This window comes from Pongo abelii, chromosome 7, assembly GCF_028885655.2.
Source record: "Pongo abelii isolate AG06213 chromosome 7, NHGRI_mPonAbe1-v2.0_pri, whole genome shotgun sequence".
Taxonomy (NCBI): Eukaryota; Metazoa; Chordata; class Mammalia; order Primates; family Hominidae; genus Pongo; species Pongo abelii.
This window is the reverse complement of record NC_071992.2, coordinates 61,665,251-61,687,710: the sequence shown is the minus strand read 5'-3', so window position 1 is coordinate 61,687,710 and position 22,460 is coordinate 61,665,251. Positions and strand designations below refer to the sequence as shown.

Below are 22,460 nucleotides of genomic sequence, written 5' to 3'. Positions count from 1 at the left end.
AAAGGAACGTATTAAAGAAGCACAGCAAATTCAGTTCTAGAGTGCCTGTGCTTGACTTCATGTTATATTCTGACTTCTAAAAAATCATTTTCTGGCAAAATGTGCTTTGTGTTTCCTCCTCTCTTGCAGCCTGCAACCAAACAGAATCCCTTTTAACAGGGCATTTTTGTGTTCTTCCTTTAACAAAAGCAACATAAAAATAACAAAAATAAGAGAAAGAGCATTTTTTTGTATAGGCTAGTATTTAAAGTAAATTTGAGAGTGAGTAGCAGGATTATATTTAGAATTTAGGGACTAGATGGGAAAACTATATAGAAATCTAAAGACGGCTGACTCAAACACAATGTGGTTTCTTTGCTTTATTTTCACAGCTCTGAATTCACAACTATTAGTTATATTTATATGCATTATAACTTTAGAAAGCACCTTCTCAAACCAAATATTAAGTGATTTCTTGTAGTTTCTATGACTTTATTATAGAATTGACTTTCCAAGTGTTCATAACAATTATTGAGAGTTTTCTACATAGTATCATCCCAGCTGTGTCCACGTGAGCTATTACCTTGTGTTAATGAATAATGGTTCACTAGGAATATTGGTTTTGGCATTTAAAGTGATTTATATCTAATGCAGATAGAACCAGAGACCATTCTTGAACATTAATGTCCAAGCATCTTAAAATTGCACATAAGGCTTTCATAATCTGACTTCTGCCCCAGCCTCCATCTTTAGCCGTTTTCCCTGTGTGCCCTTTCTCTGGCATTACTGAACTGCTGGTAATGCCCTACTCACTCATCCTTCTATTGTAGGCAAATACACATTCACTCTTGCAGGCCTTACTCCCTATCTTGTTGCTTCCTGGCATACTGTCACCCTTTCCTGCCCCCTACCCCTTTTAATCTGGCTAGCCTCAATATTTAAGTCTCTGCTTGGGCATGATTTCTAGAAAAGCCATCCCTGACATGCTTTATTTTCATTCTTTTTAAACCCTAATGCCTGGTATGTATGTAGCAGGACTCAATAAAACATTGTTGAGTAAAATAAAGACTATTTATGCAAAGGTGATGTGTAAGACTGTCCCCTACAGTCTTGGAGCAGAGGGGACACACATGTGGAACAATAATGTACAGTTCAGGTGGTAAAGATGCAGTAGAAAAATCAGTAAAGTACAAAGGCAGCCTCAAGGAAAGAGGTACCTGTTTATCTGGGGAAAGACATGTAGAGTCAAGAAAGACTTCACATAGGATTGTTTTAAAAGATGCAAAAAAAATTGTCAGAATAGTGGAGGAAAACATTCTAGATATTAGGAAGACATTGTACACTAATAAAGGTATCAGCAGTGATTTTGGAAATCATTTATAAGGTACTATTAGGAAGTGGAGAACAATATACTGTGTTACCTTATATGTTTCTACTGTATTTTAAAGTTGTGTTTTTGGTGGTTTTTTTCATTTATGTTTGGTGGATGAATTTGTGAGTGAATGTTTGACATGTTTGTATGTCTTCAATCTGGTGACATCTGGTGTCTCCCCAAGTGGTTTGTTGAAGTTTTGGAGAATTATTTCTTAAGTAACTATTTCATGAAAGATTAAGCTTCATTTAAATGCTCAATTTATGAAACAAAATGAAATGTCTTAAATCTATTTTTATAAAGGCAATAGTTTTTAATTGTTCTAAGTGGTTAATTTTAATTGAATGTATGGATTTCTCTTCAGAACAAGACTTAAAGCTGACATCAGAGGAAGAGCCACAAAGGCTTAAAGGAAGTGAAAATAGCCAGCATGAGGCATGTAAAATTTTAAATGTAGATTTCTGTTTTAATGTTGTTTTCTTTATTTTAATAATATTAGATAGTCCGAATAAAATTACCTTTCAGACTAGGCTTTGAGAATCAATAGATTCTTTTTTTTGAAGAATCTTTTAATAGATTCTTTTTTTTGAAGAATCTTTTAAAAGATTCTTTTTTTTGAAGAATCTTTTAATAGATTCTTTTTTTTGAAGAATCTTTTAAAAGATTCTTTTTTTTGAAGAATCTTTTAAAAGATTCTTTTTTTTGAAGAATCTTTTAAAAGATTCTTTTTTTTGAAGAATCTTTTAAAAGATTCTTTTTTTTGAAGAATCTTTTAATAGATTCTTTTTTTTGAAGAATCTATTAAAAGATTCTTTTTTTTGAAGAATCTATTAAAAGATTCTTTTTTTTAAAGAATCTTTTAATAGATTCTTTTTTTAAAGAATCTATTAATAGATTCTTTTTTTTAAAGAATCTATTAATAGATTCTTTTTTTAAAGAATCTTTTAATAAATTCTTAAAGTTTGCTTTAATTTAGCAACCTCATTAACAGAAGAATCAATAGATTCTAATTTAATATTTGCTATTTAACTTAAACATTATTTAAATTTAAAATACTCTTATTTAAAATATTCTTACCTGCTTTCTTGATTAGCTTATAGCTAATCTTTCCCTTTGGAAGAGAGGCAAAATAAATTCCAGAACTCTGTTCTTTTATTTTTACAACACCTTAACATGATAAAGTAACATCAATTATTGGATAATATTATTAAGCAATTGAAATTATGAACAGTGTAACAGTGTTGGTCCCTGAGTTGGATTCATGGTAAAGAAGTAATCATGGCCAGTGATTGAAAAATCTGCAGTTTCATATTGCCAGTCACTGATGCCAAGGTTAAAGATGCCTTCTGCCTTGTGGTCTGTCATTGACCTCAGGGTTTCTGTTCAGGGAGAGAACCAGATCATAAAAGCAACCCAACTGCCTATTACAAGAATCATATTTTGCAGAATGGGGCCTTTGATGTTAGTGTAAAAACACAGTAACATTCTAACTTATTTCAATTGCTGAAAATCAGTACATATTATTTAAAAATGTTTATCCACTGTCATTAGTACACATTAGAATATATTAGAACTGGACTTAAGCAGATAGTCTAGATACATAACACTATCATATTACAGTATATAATTTAAATTAAAATTTAAGAATTTGCATTTCTTTCTGTTTGATGTTGATTTCAGTTCCTAATAATTTAAAGTGTGTCTACACTCCAGTTAGTAATCTTTTTAAAAAGCACTTAAATGCACTGTAGGGACTCACTAGTTAGGGTATGGTGAAGTAAAATCTTTTCAATGAGGAAGGCTTTGCAACACTACAAATCATCTGCTAATTCATTTTTGGTAGATTTAACACATAATGAATTAAGTTTAATCCAAACAAATGGTGACACAGTTACGTTTGCCGGTTCATGTTTTTCTTCTCCCTTTGGCTAAGATAAATTATTTTTCAAGTGTTAGTCAAAAGCCAGTGATGTGACAGTAGCTTAACATAGATTAAAAAGTTAATTCTTAATTTTAATTATTTGTTTACTTTAGCAGATAAATTTTAATTTTAATTATTTTCTAATTTTTCATTGTCCATACTTGATTACTTGAGTAAAATTATTTTAAAAGCATGTACTCCAAAAGATCAGACATCTGAGAAATACAGCAAGCAAATTAACCTTCTATTTTTGCATCTGCAGAAAATGTCTCAAGAACCAGACATAAATAAGGATTGTGATAGAGAGGTATACCTTTATATTCAAATGTTTCTGTTGAATTAGATTTTTACATTATGTTGTTTAACAAAGTGTAGTAAGTTTAGGCATGTATGATTCTATCATGTAAGTAGCATAAATCATCAGCGAAAAATTTAGTATTTAACTCAGAACGGTAAGTTCTGTACATTGGGTTTTAGAGACAAACCCTAGAGATATTCTTCATCATTATGGAATAATCCTGAATGGTGCTGTAAAATGCTAGGTAATGCCACTTTAGGAGCTTTGGATCAATCATTTTATCTCTTGGTTTTAGTCTGATTATCAATAGATAATGTGGCTAAAGAAGATAATTTCTTATTTTGTATATCCTCCAGCTAGAAAATTTTATGGCTATTGAATATGAAATTTGGGGAGCATCTCATTTTCTGGAATTCCATGCTGGCACCTCAGCAGTTTTATTCTCCTCCTTGTGTTGTGGCAAACTTTGGTTCCCATGTTGCAGTGAGCACTTTTATGTTTTTGATATCCCAGGAACCAAATGAAAAAAGAATGATCAAACGCAGCGGGAGAGAAGAATATCTTAGTGCGGAAAAGGGCAATCTTCCTTTCTATTCCTGAAGCCCCACAGTGTCTCATCCTCTAAATCTGACTGTTTAATGGAAAATCCAGGTGGTAAAGATGGAAGAAGACACATTTTGCATCTTTGTCTTTTTATTTGTGTGCTCCCACAAGTCAGATGGGGTGAATATTTATATTAGATTCTGAAGAGTGGTTGGGAATAAAAGCACAAAATGAAGGAGGTCCCTTTTTGAAATTTTTGAAAATTGTTTTATTCATTCAAACAGAAATGAAGCAAACGTTACAAAAATTTCAATGATATACTAATGATATAATAATTGCATCTTAAAATTATATGGTAACAGTTCTGTATATAGGATTAAATTTAAGTGTGAAATATTTTTAATGACTAAAGTAACAAACTGAGTCAAGTGATAAAATCAATTAAAATTAAAAGGTTCTTTTGATTCAATAAAGCAATAACTATCCTTAATATCAAACTTCCACTCAAGGTTGAAGAAGAAATGCAGAGGCACAGAAGTAATAACGTGGGAATATCAGAAAACCTGACTGATGGTGCCACTGCTGGCAATGGTGATGATGGATTAATTCCACAAAGAAAGAGCAGAAAACCTGAAAATCAGCAATTTCAGAGAATGAAGAATATCATAGGTAAGCCTATGGCAACATTTAACAGGAGATAACTATGTGCATTCAAACTAATCCTAATTTGGGCTAATATTCATGATGAACAAATTTTATACTTTTACTAAGATATTCAGCCTTGTCTGGTAATCAGAAGAATGAAAATCAGCAAACAATGTGTTACCATTTTTTCCAGTCAATTTATTTGAAAAATCACCAGTATTGGCAAATGTGAGGGAAAAGGCATTTTCTTTTCTTTTTAGTGAACTTTAATTTTAGCTTCAAGGGTACATGTGCAGGTTTGTTATATAGGTAAACTGTATCTTGGAGATTTGGGCTACAGATTATTTCATCAGCCAGATAATAAGCAAAATACCAGATAGGTAGTTTTTTGATGCTCTCCCTCCTGCTGCCCTCCACCCTCAAGTAGGCCCCAGTTTCTTGTTCTCCTCTTTGTGTTCGTGAGTTCTCATTGTTTAGTTTCCACTAATGAGTAAGAATATGTGGCATTGGATTTTCTGTTCCTGCATTAGTTTGCTTAGGATAATGGCCACCAGCTCCATCGGTGTTACTGTAATGGAAATGGTCTCATTGGAAAAGACGTTCTCATACCCTGTTGGTAAATACATTTTGAGTGTTAATTTAGTAGCATATTCACACACACACATATAACATAGTAAGGATATATAATATATGTATGTTAAGGATATTTGTGTATATACATATTTATATACGTTTATATACATATATACTTACGTTACATATATACTTATGTATAAGAACATTTATTATAGCATTATTATATCAACAAGCTGGAGTTACTCTAACTCCTTATCAATAGGAAATAACTGAATTTTCATACCCAGAAAATAATGTAATATGCAACCTTTTTTTTTTTTTTTTTTGAGACAGTCTCATTCTGTCAGCCAGGCTGGAGTGCAGTGGCATGATCTTGGTTCACTGCAACCTCCGCCTCCTGGGCTCAGGCCATTCTCCTGCCTCAGCCTCCCGAGTAGCTGGGATTACAGGTGTGTGCCACCATGTCCAGCTAATTTTTGTATTTTCAGTAGAGACGGGGTTTCACCATGTTGGCCAGGCTGGTCTTGAACTCCTGACCTCAGGTAATCTGCCTGCCTTGGGCTCTCAAAGTTCTGGGATTACAGGCATGAGCCACTGTGCCCATCCAGTATGCAACCATTTTTTTAAAAAATGAGGTTAGATCCAGAGTGTACTGATTATTTCACAATAAACACGTATTTAAAACATTTAGTTTGATGACACATCTTAAGACAATTTTGTTAGAATTCTTGTAATATCTGCTATGTTGCAAATGGAAGCTACATGCTGTGTTGACACTGTAACTTGTCAGCAACAAGATCGCTAGTTATTAAATTTTAGTTGTCAATGCCTGAGTGCTGAAATATTGGAACCTCAATCTGAATATTGCCAAGGGATTGCACATGGGGATCTATACATATAAAGATTTCAGTATACTGGGTAAAACTTGTTAAAATGCATCAAAGGATCTTTGATCTGCTAAACCAGGAGTTGGCCAGCTTTTTCTGCAAAGAGCCAGTTAGTAAATATTTTAGGGTTTGTGGACTATATATATTTATTCTTATGAGACAGGGTCTCGCTCTGTTGCCCAGGCTGGAGTACGGTTGCATAATCATGGCTCACTGCACCCTCAACGTTTTGGGCTCTAGTGATCCTCCCACCTCAGCCTCTCTACTAGCTGGGACCACAGGTGTGCAACATCACACCTAGCTAATTGACTCTATGGACTAGAAAGTGAATAAGCATGGCTGTGTTCCAAGGTACTTTATTTACAAAAACAGGCAGTGGGCTGGATTTGGCCCACAAGTGCTAATTTGCTGACTCTTGTGCTAAAAGGAAGGTGCTGCTAATGCAGTGACTTTTATTTGTAAAAGTACCCTGCACGCATGACATTATTCTTCCTTTGAAAAAAGAATATATTTCTGTATTCACTGCACCGTAGTTTTCAATGGTGACTTCATATAATTTTTATATTCATATAATTCATATAATTATACTTCATATAATTTTTAAAATTTCATTTATAAAATAAGATTATTTTCTGCGTTTTTCCTATTTTATTTCTGTTAATAGAACTCAGTATTTTACTGTGATCAATTACTTTGTATACTTGATGAGTATCAACTGTCCTAGAATTGGCTGGTTTTTTATGAAGCAAGAAATACTTCCCTTGAAACTTTTAGTATTAGTCTTTATTTATAAGCATGAACAAAATGATAATGAGCTTATGTAATCTAGAAATGTTCAAGGGGGCTTTTAGTTCTATAATTTTAAGAATGTAATATGTTGGTCTGGCGTTTTTAAATGCCATATTGTATAATTTTTATAACCTTTAAAATATATAATTATATAAAATTTGAAAACTGCACCATTTACATAAAATTTGAAAACTACTATTTCTTATCTATCGCTATTCATGACTGTGGAAGAAAATTACATTATTCAGAGTCATGACTCTTAAGTGTGATGTCCTTAAGAGAACTGTCTACACTCACGAACTCAAATTTTCTTTCCATTCAGTCTTGATCTCATGCCAGTAGTCTTCAACTTCAGCAGTCCTCCAAAATTGTTTTTCTCAAGGTTATCACTAATTTTTTCTGTAATAAATCTAGGCATTTTTTCTTACACCTCATTTTATTTGATTTGTCAGCAATATTTGACCCGATGGAGGACATCTTCTCCCTAACGGCGTCTTCGCTTGGCTTTCAGGACTTCATTCCCTCAGGCTTTTCATCCTGTCTTTCTACTCTGTTCATCATGGTCTGTTTCGCTTGCTCCTCCTCATCTTTCACCTTTTGCACATTGTTGTTTCCCAGGTCTCAGTCCTAAATCTTATTTCTCATGGCTGTTTCTTTCTTTCTTTCCTTTTCTTTGTTTTGTTTTGTTTTTTTTTTGTTTTGTTTGAGACAGAGTCTCACTCTGTCACCCAGACTGGAGTTCGGTGGCACGATCTCAGCTCACTGCAACCTCCACCTCCTGGGTTCAAGCAATTCTGCTTCAGCCTCCTGAGTAGCTGGAATTACGGGTGCACGCCACCATACCCGGCTAATTTTTGTATTTTTAGTAGAGACAGGGTTTCCCCATGTTGGCCAGGCTGGTCTCAAACTCCTGATCTCAGGTGATCCACCCACCTCGGCCTCCCAAAGTGCTGAGATTACAGGTGTGTGAGCCACTGCCCCCGGCCCCTTGTGACTTCTTCTACTGTGTATATGTTAGTGATTTCCAAATGTATGTCTCCAGCTCAGTTCTCTCTCCTTAATTCCAGATCTCTATATCAACCTGCCTACTTGACATCCCTCTTTGGTTAGCTATTGGGTAGCACACACTTGTCAGCCCAAAATTGGGCTACTGATGTCCTTCCTGAAATCTACACCTCATGTAGTCTTTCCTACTTTGGTAAATGGCAATTCTTCCATTTGCTCTGCCAAAAACCTTGGTGTCATTCTTGACTCATCTTTCTCTGTCTCTGATGCCTCACATCTAATCTATCAGCATATCTTATCAAGTATACTTGAAGAATATATCCAGAAGCCAGTCATATATTGTACATCTGAGCGACCATCGTCTGTAGTCTAGATGAGTGTCATAGACTGGTAATTGATAGTTCTGATTATAAAAAAAGAAAATCCCTTTAAATGGATTCTTAACTCAGTGGATGTATTTAAAACATAAATCAAATTGTGTCATTCCTCTGCCCCAGCCCTTCTGATTGCCTCCCATTTCACTCTGAATATATGTCAAAGTTCCTCCTAATAACTAAAAGACAGTACACCATCTGGCATATTATCCCTCCCACTTAAACTTCTATTTCTTATCTCCTTTGCTCTGCTTCAACCACACTGAACTTCTTGCTTTTCCTTATCTATCCCTATTACTTAAAGACTCCAGGCACACCTCTGTACTTGGCAGTTCCTTTTGTCTGGGATGCTTTTTCCCCAGATATCCTCCCTGCTTACTCTTCCCATTCCTTCAGTTCTTTAGTTAAAATACCCTTTCTCAGCAGGAACTTTTCTGGCCATCCCAACTTTCCCACCACTCTTCCCCTTAAACACATAAACATTTCATTTTCCTGCTTTAGTTTTTCTCCTCTAACATACTGTATATTTTGCCTTATCTATTGTTGTGTGTTTATCTTGTTCTCATGAATAGGATTTTTATTGTTCACTACCATATCCTCACTGCCTAGAGAAAGGCCTAACATATTGGATGTAGCTACCTAGTAAATACTTTTTTTTTTTTTTTGAGACAGAGTCTCACTCTGTTGCCCAGGCTGGAGTGCAGTGGCATGATCTCGGCTTACCGCAAGCTCCCCCTCCCAGGTTCATGCCATTCTCCTGCCTCAGCCTCCCAAGTAGCTGGGACTACAGGTGTCCACCACCACGCCGGGCTAATTTTTTTCTATTTTTAGTAGAGATGGGGTTTCACCATGTTTCCCAGAAGGGTCTCCATCTCCTGACCTCGTGATCCGCCCACCTCTGCCTCCCAAAGTGTTGGGATTACAGGCGTGAGCCACTGTGCCCGGCTGTAAATACTTATTAAATGAGTGAATGGAGTTTATCCTGGGTATATTGTTTGATTGATTCTCACTTAAAAAATGTTTGACATGGTTCATTCTAACAATTTTGCCTGGTAATTATATGCATTTTTTATTCTTTTGACTCTTTGTAATGAGCTACATTCTTTGTATTAATATTCCTTCATTTAGGGAGAAAACCCCAATATTGTGGTTATTCACTATTTATTCTTTTACTGGTAATCATGATAATTGTAATTATGGTAAAATGAGTCAGAGGAATTGCAAATTTTACTGGTATTTTATCTAAAAAATTTTGAGTGGCAAATTTAATGGACTTACAAATTCTTTCCAAGGGATTATGAACCTTTGAGTGGCTTCTTGTTACCATGGCTACAGGTCAGTTCTTTCCTGAGTTTGAGTCAACTTTAACCAGAAATTTTCTATTTAAAAGTTGCCTTCCATTAACTGTTTTCAAAATGAAACTATTTTATATTCCAGAATTGTAGAATTAATTTTAAAGTTTTGGTCAAGATGAATTGGTTAATGAAAGCTCTCAGGAAGATCTTCTTTTTTTTGATATATAATCTTGTCTTAACTAGAAGAGTTCTGTGTATAATTTATATCTTAAAAACAAATGTTTTGTTTCTGTTTTTGGTATTTTTAGAAGTTTTTACTCAAGTCCTAAAATAATTTCCAGTGGGAGATTTTAGTCTCTTTGTCAGTTCATGTATGTATATGGTACTGATATTCTCTCTTTTTAAATTCCTTTTCTTGTTCACTTTCTTCTCTGTACAATAATAGTAATATTCTTATGCATGTTTACCTCATTAAAAAGTAATTACAGTTTTCTGCTGGCAAATCCAGCTTTTTATATTTTGACTAAATACTAGGCTAAATGAAGAAAATTTACCAGATCATTTTATTTTCCAACAAAATCATAACTAATCAAAAATTGCTATTTTTGAAATATAAATAATGAAATTTAGAAATTAGATATTTCTAAGGATACCCCGCAATATAGTTTCACTTTGTGTCCCCACCGAAATCTCATGTCAAATGGTAATTTCCAGGTGTTGAGAGAAAGACCTGGTGGGAGGTGATTGGATCATGGGGTCAGTTTCCCCCATGCTGTTCTCGTGATAGTAAGTTCTCACAAGAGCTGATGGTTTCATAAGGGGCTCTTTCCCCTTCACTTATCTCTCTCCTGCTACCTTGTGAAGAAGGTGCCTGCTTCCCCTTCCCCTTCAGCCATGATTGTACATTTCCTGAGGCCTCCTCAGCCATGTGTAACTGTGAATCAATTAAGCCTCTTTCCTTTGTGAATTACCCAGTCTCAGGTATTTCTTTATAGCAGTGTGAAAACAGACTAATACAAAGAATTGGTACCAGGGATAGTGGGATACCGCTATAAAGATAACCAGAAAATGTGGAAGCAACTTTGGAACTGAGTAACAGAAAGAGGTTGTAACAGTTTGGAGGGCTCAAGAGAAGACAGGAAGATGTGGGAAAGTTTGGAACTTCCTACAGACTTGTTGAATGTGTTTTTTTTTTTTTTTACCAAAATGTTGATAGTGATAAGGACAATGAAGTCCAGGCTGAGGTGGTCTTAGATAGAGATAAGGAGCTTTTTGGGAACTGGAACAAAGGTGACTCTTGCTATGTTTTAGTAAAGAGACTCACGACATTTTGCCCCTGCCCTAGAAATCTGTGAAACTTTGAACTTGAGAGAGATGATTTCAGGTATCTGGTGGAAGAAATTTCTAAGCAGCAAAGCATTCCAAGTGGTGACCTGGTTGATTCTGAAAGCATTCAGCTTTATGCATTCACAAAGAGATGGTTTTAAGTTGGAACTTATGTTTAAAAAGGAAGCAGGGCATAAATTTGGAAAATTTGCAGCCTGACCATGGAGTAGAAAAGAAAAACAGCCCATTTTCTGGGGAGGAATGCAAGCTGGCCTGGGGAAAGTATCTCCAGGGCATGTCGGAGATCTTCATGGCAGCCACCCCCATCATAGGCCCAGAGGCCTAGAAGGAACAAGTGGTTTCATGGGTTGGTCCCAGGGCCCTGCTACTGTGTGCAGCCTCAGGACTTGGTGCCCTGTGTTCAGCTGCTACAGGTCCAGCTGTGGCTAAAAGGGGCCAAGGTGCAGCTTAGCCTTTATGAATTACCTGGTCTTCAGTATTTCTTTTTAGCAGTGTGAAAGTGGACTAAACACTCTCTCTCAGGACATTTTCCTGACTTAATCTTTCATGTTACATGTGCCACAGCTATTTTCAAAACTTCATTTAAAGGTAAACATTATTATAGTGAATAGTAGAAACAGAAATATAACTCAAATCTAATTATGATTTTCATGTTTAACAGTCATTGCCTGTATTCAGTGGACTCCAGCTTTTTAATGTAGCATTCAAATGCAGTGTAGCATTCATCTATTCTTAGCTTCCAAGTATTTCACACTTTTCCTTTCAAGTTTTTAGTAAGCATCTAGACTTCATTTGCTTAATCTTTGTGCTCACATTGTTTTCTAAATAGAATGGTTTTCTCTTAATGATTTTTCCTAGTTGGGCTCCTCTTATATTTTACCTCTTCTCTAAAGCTTTCCCTGTGCTAAAATATAACTTTTTATATATCAACTTTTACATAACACATTGTATCATAATTGTATATTACCTTGTTTTTGAAGCAGGGAATGCACATTTCCTTTTATGTTGTTTGCTCTTTATAACCATTTTTTAAATTAATAAGTGGATTGAGATGGAGAAGAGTTGGAGTTTTACAAATTTCTTTTTTTGTTCGTTGTCAATAGAGTTATTAGAAACATTGGCTTTTTATAGAGTTTTTAAAATAGTGGTTTGCCTTGCATGTGAAGAAAGTAAAGAAACATGAAAATAAAAAACGGACCTCAAAATAATCTGTGATTACACCCGTGTTTGAGAAGGTCAATTTACTAACTCATGGTCTGCTACAAATAAATGATGACAGCAGTTTAAGTGAAATAGATGAGGATGAAAGAAGGTAAAATTTACAAGTCCTTTATAAGAACTCTATAGGAATACCCCATCAAAAAGTGGGCAAAGGATATGAACAGACACTTCTCAAAAGAAGACATTTACACAGCCAACAAACATATGAAAAAAAGTTCATTATCACTGGTCATTAGAGAAATGCAAATCAAAACCACAATGAGATACCATCTCATGCCAGTTAGAATGGTGATCATTAAAAAGTCAGGAAACAACAGATGCTGGAGAGGATGTTGAGAAATAGGAATGCTTTTACACTGTTAGTGGGAGCGTAAATTAGTTCAACCACTGTGGAAGACAGTGTGGCAACTCTTCAAGGATCTAGAACCAGAAATAACATTTGACCCAGCAATCCCATTACATGGTAGATACCCAAAAGATTATAAATCATTCTACTGTAAAGACACGTGCACACATATGTTTATTGCAGCACTATTTACAATAGCAGAGACTTGGAACCAACCCAAATGCCCATCAATGATAGACTGGATAAAGAAAATGTGGCACATATACACCGTGGAGTACTATGCAGCCACAAAAAAGGATGAGTTCATGTCCTTTGCTGGGACACGGAGGCAGCTGGAAATATCATTCTCAGCAAACTAACACAGGAACAGAAAACCAAACACTGCATGTTCTCACTCATAAGTGGGAGTTGAACAATAACACATGGACACAGGGAGGGGAACTTCACACACTGGGGTCTGTCGGGCAAGGTGAGGGATAACAGGAAAAATACTTAATGTATGTGGGACTTAAAACCTAGGCGACGGGTTGATAGGTGCAGCAAATCACCATGGCACATGTATACCAGTGTAACAAACCTGCACGTTCTGCACTTGTATCCCAGAACTTAAAAAAAAAGAAGGTAGGCCAGGTGCGGTGGCTCACACCTGTAATCCCAGCACTTTGGAAGCCCAAGGCAGGCAGATCACCTGAGGTCTGGAGTTTGAGACCAGCCTCATCAATATGGTGAAACCCTGTCTCTACTAAAAATACAAAATTTGCCAGACATGGTGGCACATGCCTGTAATCCCAGCTACTCGGGAGGCTGAGGCAGAATTGCTCGAACCCAGGAGGTGGAGGTTGTGGCGAGCTGGGATTGCGCCATTGCTACTCGGGAGGCTGAGGCAGGAGAATTGCTTCAACCTGGGAGGTGGAGGTTGTGGTGAGCCGAGATTGCACCATTGCACTCCAGCCTGGGCAACAAGAGCAGAACTTCGTCTGGGAAAAAAAAAAAAAAAAGAAATCTCCGGGAAGGAATGTTAACACTGATTACTTTTATTTTTGGAAATAGAATAACGTAGTCTCTCAAAGCTGGAGAGTACTCAACTATATCAATGCTGTTGAAAGATTGATTACAATAAGGATTAGTGACTTTGACTAGGAGCAGTTTCAATAAATGGTAGCCATGGAACTCTGTAGTAGATGAACGTAGACAACTCGAGAGAAACTTTACTGAGAAAGGCAATAGATAAATGGGCAGTAACTGAAAAAGAATGTGGGATTTGAGGATTTGAGGGAGTTTTCTCTCTTTTTGTATTTCAAAACAAATTTTTAGAGTATTTTTTTTTTTACTTTTGGAAGTGATCCATAGTAGAAGAACATGTTTATGAAATGTTATTTTGTTTACTTGGTTGCATGTCTAAGCATTAGCTTGATTCATTATCTTTTATGGGTGTTTAGCAAACTAATTGTCCTTAGAACTTCTATTCATGTATAGTTTTTGTTTTGTTTTTGAGACAGAGTCTTGTGCTGTTGCCCAGGCTGGAGTGCAGTGGTGCGATCTTGGTGCACTGCAACCTCTGCCTCCCAGGTTCAAGCAATTCTCCTGCCTCAGCCTCCCAAGTAGCTGGGATTACAGGCATGTGCCACCATGCCTGGCTAATTTTTGTATTTTTAGTAGAGACGGGGTTTCACCACGTTGACCAGGCTGGTTTTGAACTCCGGACCTCAGGTGACCTGCCCATCTCGGCCTCCCAGAGTGCTAGGATTACAGGGGTGAGCCACCGCACCCGGCCTATTCATGTATAGTTTTATGATGAGAGTTGTTTTTTCAGAATTGGTTCAGAAGTATAACATATTAGTGTAACTGAACATGCAGATGATGACCTAAATCTTAAGCTATCATACACAGATTTTTAAAAATAATTATAATAAACATCCACACACTTAGGCCATGAAGAATAGAACTTAAATATTTCATCATAATTGTACATATTGCAGTGCCTTTGACAGTAGCCATGATTTGCTGAGGTACTTACTCTAAAATATCAGGTGTATCTACTTTACGGTTGTTTAGATTCTGGGGAGTAGGGAAGGATTTTGTTCATGAACTTGAGAAAAGCAAACTATTGACAAACTATTGCAGATTATTACTTCAGGGTTGTAAAGTTCAAAAGCATCAAAACCATGTTTCCCTCGGACAACAGTGTCATCAGCATGTATTGTGTGCCCAACGAATATTTGTTGAATGCATGAATGAACAGTTGAAGAGATGAATGAATGCCATTGATGAATTTCTTTTAAAAAATAAATTTTTAGTGTTTTGAAAGTAGTAGGTTTCCAAACTTGCCTCTGTATAAAGTCTTTTTATTTTTTTTAAAAGTGCAAGATTCAGAAATTATTAGTTATAATTATAGCCAAAAATATAATGATAATATGGATTCATCTGCTATTATATCTCTTAAAAACACTTGGAAATAAATATTACCTTCACAGAATATTGCAAAACACATGTTTTAGAGGCAGAATTCTTGGGTTTCAGTGCTGTGTACACTACTGACCAGCTCTGTGGGCTGGGGAAATTTATATGGCCTTTCCATGCCTAGTTTCTCCCTTTATAGAATCTCTAATATGTTACCTACCTTACAGAATTGTTATGATAATTAAAATGAGCTTGACAAATGCACAGTGCTTAGAGTGATGCATAGTACCTGCATAATGTCCTGAAAAAGCTAATATTATCATTAAAAAGGGTTCCCCTCATATAAGAACATAAGTAATATGTTCCAAATAGGTTTTAGTGTCAGTAGAAGCTGTTTTTATTGTAAAAGACAACAATGAGAAGTCCTGGTATATTTATTTCATCACATAATACAAGTAATGTGGTTTTCCTTTTGCCTTGACTGTCAGAAAGCTGGCTCTAAATTTAATTCTTTGTAATTACATTATTACCATATTTTGTCTCCCTTAATGTTACTCTTTCTGTTTATAGTTTAATTCCCCTTATGGAAAATAGTTATATTTATATTACCTGTTAAAAATGACCTGAACACTTAATGAAAAGAAGAAGTAACTTATAAATGCAGAGATTTTATATAATAAAATAATAGTTTTGGACATTCTTTGTATTTTATGTGTTTACTATCTGTCTAAAAGGAATTGTTTGTTTTTTCAGGCCTGAAAAGAAATTTAATGAAAAGAACAAGGTATTGTAAGAGTAAATTATCTAAAATATTATTGTTAAGAAAAAAACACATTATAAAAGGTTAAGTGATAATCTTTTGTTATAAAGACATTTAGTTAGAAAGAAAGGGCTTGGTTGGGCGCGGTGTTTCACGCCTGTAATCCCAGCACTTTGGGAGGCCCAGGCAGGCAGATCACAAGGTCAGGAGTTTGTGACCAGCCTGGACAACATGGTGAAACCCCGTCTCTACTAAAAATACAAAAATTAGCCGGGCGTGGTGGCATATGCCTATAGTCCCAGTTACTTGGGAGGCTGAGGCAGAAGAATTGCTTGAACTTGGGAAGTGGAGGTTGTAGTGAGCTGAGATGGTGCCATTGCACTCCAGCTCGGGTAACAGAGCGAGACTCTGTCTCAAAAAAAAAAAAAAAGGGCTTAGGAAAAGAAAAAAGGGCTTAAGAAAGAGTAGCCTAGCCACTGATAACGGTACCCTTTTAAGAAAAATCTGTTGTTTTAAGAAGTGCCTGTGGTTTTGCTCATATAAAAAGATGAATAAATGCCACTTCTGTACATCTAGTATATTCTGTAAATATTTTGAGGACATTTGAAGCAGTATTATTTATCTTACAGGTCAAAAGTGAAATACATTCAGTGGATGACCTTGATGACATAATGTGGCCATCTGAGATAGCCTCAGAGGATTATGATTTGCCTTACCCTAATTATGAGACTTTTATGTTGCTCACTGAACAACTCAAAATGGATTTTAACGGTAGGACCATTGCATAAGTAGAATGACTTTTTATGTATCCTACAGCAATATTCGCACACATTGCTTAGCAGTGCACCGTAGAGCACTGACGTGTTATAGTGTTGCTTATCTCAGAAATATGTTTAACATTAAAGTAGACTGCGAAATAATGTATATTGTATACCAGAGCTATGATAACTCCACGGTTCCTTTCTCAGTATGAAGGGCAGTCTCAGCCTTTTTGTTGGCTCTTCTTCTCTTGTATGCCTTCTTCGCAGATCAGGTTACCATTCTCTCCCATTCGGAATACTGCAATAACCTTAGAACGTTTTTCTTGCTATCCCATTTCCTGAGACCATGGTCTACTCTGAAACTATAATTATTAATTTTTAAAAATTCAGATCTGATGTTATCTCTTGCTTACAACTCAGCTTACCACTTGCCATTTCTATAAGGTTAAGATTTGAATACTTGAGCTCTCTCCTGCATCATTTAATATACCTTTTTCCTCTGTGTCCTAGCCATTGTCTTAGATGTTTATTCCTGCAATTGACAGCTTTAGTGAGGCATAACTGATATACGATAGACAGCATATATATAAAATGTACAATTTGATAAGTTTTGGCATATGTATGCACATGCAAAACCATCACCGTAGTCAAGACCGATAACATACCCATCATCCATAAAAGTCTCTTCCTGTCCTTTTGTATTCCCTTATTAAGAAACTACTAAATGTTTAAGTATTTGTACTATTTTCCATTCCCATCAGCAGTATATGACAATTCTCATTGTTCCATATCATCACGAGCTCTTAGTACTGCTGTTTATTAGTTTTTAGTTTTTAGCCATTCCAATGGGTTCGTGTTGTGCGTGTCACTATGGTGTGAATGTGCATTACCCTAAGGACTAAGAATGTTGAACATCTTCCTGAGTGCTTTATTTGCCACCTGCATATCTTCTTTAGTGAAATGGAGAGCTTATAATGAATTAAACATTAGATAGTTTTTATTCTTATTTCTTGAGTTTTAAGAGTTTTTTTAATAGATTCTGGATACTATTTCTTTATTATGCTTTTTGGAAGGATTTTTTTTTTCCCAGTTTGTGGCTTGACCTTTTGTTTTCTTAATATATTTTAAAGAGAAGAAGTTTTTCATTTTGATGAAGTCTGATATGTGTGTTCATTTAATTATGGATTTTGCTTTTTGTCTCATATCTAAAAAAGTCTTTGTCCAGCACAAGGTCCCAAAGATTTTCTCCTCTGCTTTCTTGAAGAATTTTTATAGATTTAGGTCTTACATTTATATCTGTGATCCACATTGTGTACATTTTTGCTTATGGAGTGAGGTGTGGATGCAAGTTCATTTTATGGATGTGGATATCTAATTGTTCCAGCCACATATGTTGAAAAGCCTTTCTCCTTTCTCCACTACATTGCTAACGTGCATTTGTGAAAAATAAGTTGGCTGTATGTGTGTGGGTCTATTTCTGGACTGTTTGTTGTGTTCCATTGATCTACATATTCTTCTAGAGTTACACTGATAAACCAATCATAAGTTGAAAATCCATTTAATACCCCAGTAGTCTGGGCGTGGTGGCTCACGCCTGTACTCCCAGCACTTTGGGAGGCTGAGATGGGCGGATCACGAGGTCAGGAGACCGAGACCATCCTGGCTAACACGGTGAAACCTCATCTTTAGTAAAAATACAAAAAAATTAGCCAGGTGTGGTGGCAGGTGCCTGTATTTCCAGCTACTTGGGAGGCCGAGGCAGGAGAATGTTGTGAACCTGGGAAGCGGAGCTTGCAGTGAGCCGAGATAGCACCACTGCACTCCAGCCTGGGTGACGGAGCGAGACTCCATCTTAAAAAAAAAATACCCCAATAAACCCATCGTACAGTTGAAAAATTCTAAGTAGAACCATCTTAAATTGGTTTCTGCCTTTCTTTATGTAGGTCTAGCATCCCTAATCCAAAATCCAAAATCAGAAATGCTCCAAAATCCAAAACTTTTTGAGTGCCAACATGATGCCACAAGTAGAAAATTTCACACTAGACCGCAAGTTCACAAACTTTCATTTGCAAATTTACTAAAAGTATTCCATAAAATTACCTTTAAGCTCTGCGTATAAGGTGTTTGTAACATAAGTGTATTTTGTGTTTAGACTTGGGTTCCACCCTTGAGATATCAGATTATATATATGCAAATATTCCAAAACCCAAAACACTTTTGGTACCACACACTTTGAGAGCTATTCCACCTGTAATAGTAACACACTGTTTTCATTACTGTAAATTTATACTAAATCTTGACATCAGCCCTTTGGTTTTCTTCTTTTTTAAGGGTTATTTTGACTATGCTGGATCTTTTGCATTTCCACATGAGTTTTGGAATCAGATTGTTAATTTTTTTTTAAAAGCCTGCTGTCAGCCGGGTGCGGTGGCTCACACCTGTAATCCCAGCACTTTGGGAGGCTGAGGCGGGTGGATCACGAGGTCAGGAGTTTGAGGACCAGCCTGACCAAAATGGAGAAACCCCATCTCTACTAAAAACACAAAATTAGCCAGGTGTGGTGGCGCATGCCTGTAATCCCAGCTACTCAGGAGGCTGAGGCAGAAGAGAATCACTTGAACCGAGGAGGCGGAGATTGCAGTGAGCCGAGATTGTGCCATTGCACTCCAGCCTGGGCAATGAGAGTGAAACTCCATCTCAAAAAAAAAAAAAAAAAAAAAAAGCCTGCTGTCTTTCTGGGAATTACACTGAGTTTGTATTCAATCTATACATTAATTAGGGGAGGATTGACATTTTAATGATAATGCATTGTTCCACTCCTATGAAATTGTTTCTATTTATATAGGTCAAATTTAATTTTCTCAGTAATATTTTGTAGGTTTTTAAATATGTGTTTCGTGGTTTTTTTTTTTTTTTTTTGAGACAGAGTGTCACTCTGTCGCCCAGGTTGGAGTGCAGTGGTGCAATCTTGGCTCACTGCAACCCCTGCCTCCTGGGTTCAAATGATTCTCCTGCCTCAGCCTTCTGAGTAGCTGGGATTATAGGCATGAGACACCATACCCAGCTAACTTTTTTATTTTTAGTAGAGATGGGGTTTTATTATGTTGGCCAGACTGGGCTTGAACTCCTGACCTCAAGTGATCCTCCAGGCTTGGCTTCCCAAAGTGCTGGGATTATAGGTGTGAGCCACTGCACCCAGCCTTGGTGTTTCCTTATTTTATCTGATTCATCTGTATCTCATTTTTTAAATGAAGTTATGATATTTTTTTAAATTTCAAGTTGTTTATTGCTAGTATATAGGAATACAGCTGATTTTTGTATGTTGATTTTTGTATCCTCCAGCATTGCTAAACTTACTTATTATTAGTTCTAGTAACTTTTTTATTATGTTTGATCAAATTTTATACATACAACAATGATTATCAAATATTTTCATTCTCAAGCTACTGTTTTACTAAAGATAGGAAATCTTTTAGACTTGCGGCAAAACAGTCTCTGTTGCAGCTAATCAACTCTGCCATTGTAGTATGAGAGCAGCCAGGGAGAATACATACATTAATGAACACAGCTGTGTTCCAATAAAACTTTATTTACAGAAACAAGAAGCTGGCCCACAGGTTGTAGTTTATCTGCCCCTATTACGTGATCATGGTTGTGAATAAAGACAGTTTTACTTCTTCTTTCCAACCTGGATACCTTTTATTTCTTTTTCTTGTCTGACAGCACTGGCTAGAATCTTTGGCATAATGCTTACTAAAGTTTTGAAAGCAGACATTCCTGTGTTGTTCCTGATATGGGGAAAGCATTCAGTGTGTCATTGTGGTACATGTTAGCTGTAGGTTTATCATAGATGCTTTGTGTCATGCTGATGAAGTTCATTTGTATTCTTAGATTGCTGATAGGGTTTTTCTTTTAATCAAGAATGAAATTGAATTTTATCAAATGCCTTTATATACTGAGATAATCATAAGGTTCTTCTGTTTTAGTTTTTTAATTAGTTGAATAACTAATATTTTAATGTTAAACCAACCTTGCATTTTAGAATAAACCCCATTTGCTTAGGATGTAGGCTTTTTAAAAATAGTATATCACTGGCGCCGGACACGGTGGCTCATGCCTGTAGTTTCAGCACTTTGGGAGGTCAGAGCAGGAGGATTGCTTGAAGCTGGAGTTCAAGACCAACCTGAGCAACAAAGTTAGACCCTATATTTATTTGTAACCAGTTAGCCAAAATTTTGTTTAGAAATTTTAAAAGACTATTTTAATGTAGTTTTAGGTTCACAGCAACATTAGGTACAGAGATTGTCTGTGTACTTCCTGTCCCCAGACATGCATAGCCTTTCCCATTATCAGTATCCCTCACTAGAGTGGTACAGTTGATATGATTGATGAATCAAAATGGCATGTCATAATCATCCGAAGTTTATAGTTTATATTAGTGTGCACTCTTGGTGTTCTACAATATGTGGGTTTGGAAAGGACATATATTCATCATTATAGTATTGTACAAATTATTTTTACTGCTCTAAAATTCCTTTGTGTTTCACCTGTCTGCCCTTTCCTGCCCTCCTCAACCCCAGGCAACCACTGATCTTTTTACTGTATGCATAGTTTTGCCTTTTCTAGAATGTCATATAGTTGAAATCATACAGTGCATACCCTTCAGATTGGCCGTTCACTTAGTAATATGCATTTATGTTTCCACCATGTCTTATGACACGATAGCTTATTTTTGTTTAGCATTGAATAATAGTTCATTATATGACTGTACTAGAGGTTGTTCACTCACCTATTGGAGGATATCTTGATTGCTTCAGAAATTGGTTAAATTTTTTGTCAATGTTCATGAGGGAGTTTTCTTTTTTGTAATATCACTATTTGGTTCAGGGTAATGCTAGCATTATAGAATGAGTTGTGTTGTATTTCCCCATTTTATTTTTTAGGGGAGAGTTTGTGTAAAATTATATTATGTCTTCCTAAAATGTTTGATAGAATTCACCAGCATAGCTGTCTGAGCTTGAAGTTTTCTCAACTTTATTTTCTTTTGGTGATTTGGGTTATCTATTGCTTCTTGATTGAGCTTTGGTAATTTTTATTTTTCAAGGAATGTGTCCATTTAATCTAAGTTGTCATGGTTAGTTACATAAAGCTCACCTTATTATCTTTCCATTCTTTTAATATCTGTAGAATGTATAAAAATGTCACATTGGGCCGGGCACCGTGGCTCATGTCTGTAATTCCAGCACTTTGGGAAGCCAGAGAGGGTGTATCACCTGAGGTCAGGAGTTCAAGACCAGCCTGGCCAACATGGTGAGACCCCTCATGTCTACTAAAAATGCAAACGTTAGCTGGGCTTGGTGGCAGGCACCTGTAATCCCAGCTACACAGGAGGCTGAGACAAGAGAATCTCTTGAACCCAGGAGGTGGAAGTTGCAGTGAGCTGAGATTGCACCACTGCACTCCAGCCTGGACAACAGAGCCAGACTGTATCTCCAAAAAAAAAAAAAAAAAAAGTTACATTACTTATTTCTGAAATTAGTAATTTGTTCTCTTTTTTATTATCAGCCTGGCTAGATCAAGGTTTATCACTTTCATTGACCTCCTCGAAGTGTTTGGTTTTATTGATTTTCCCTATTCTGTTTTATTGGTTTTATCTTTGATGTCATCATCTGTTTGGCCTGCTATCACAAAATACCATAGACTGGGTAGCTTATAAACAACAGAAACTGATTTCTTATATTCCTGGAGGTTGCAAAATCCAAGATCAAGGTGCCAGAAAATTGAATTTCTGGTGAGGGATCAATTCCTGGTTCCTATGTTCCCTTTTTTCCCCTGTGTGCTTCATATGACAGAAGGGGTGAATGAGCTCTCTGGGGTCTCAGATAAGGGCACTAATCCCATCCATGAGGGCTTGGATTCCATGAGCTAATTGCCTCCACAA

At 36.2% G+C, this 22,460-nt stretch overlaps 1 protein-coding gene across 1 annotated transcript in view; it reads left to right on the top strand.

Moving 5' to 3' along the window:
• Positions 1 to 22,460, top strand: part of LOC112134603 (POTE ankyrin domain family member A) — a 115,745-nt gene that overhangs the window by 4,842 nt on the left and 88,443 nt on the right. Inside the window, 6 exon segments of the mRNA XM_063726386.1 lie at positions 1,716 to 1,786; positions 3,535 to 3,579; positions 4,623 to 4,758; positions 4,761 to 4,782; positions 15,752 to 15,782; positions 16,388 to 16,529. Of these exon segments, the coding sequence (XP_063582456.1) occupies positions 1,716 to 1,786; positions 3,535 to 3,579; positions 4,623 to 4,758; positions 4,761 to 4,782; positions 15,752 to 15,782; positions 16,388 to 16,529 (447 nt within the window).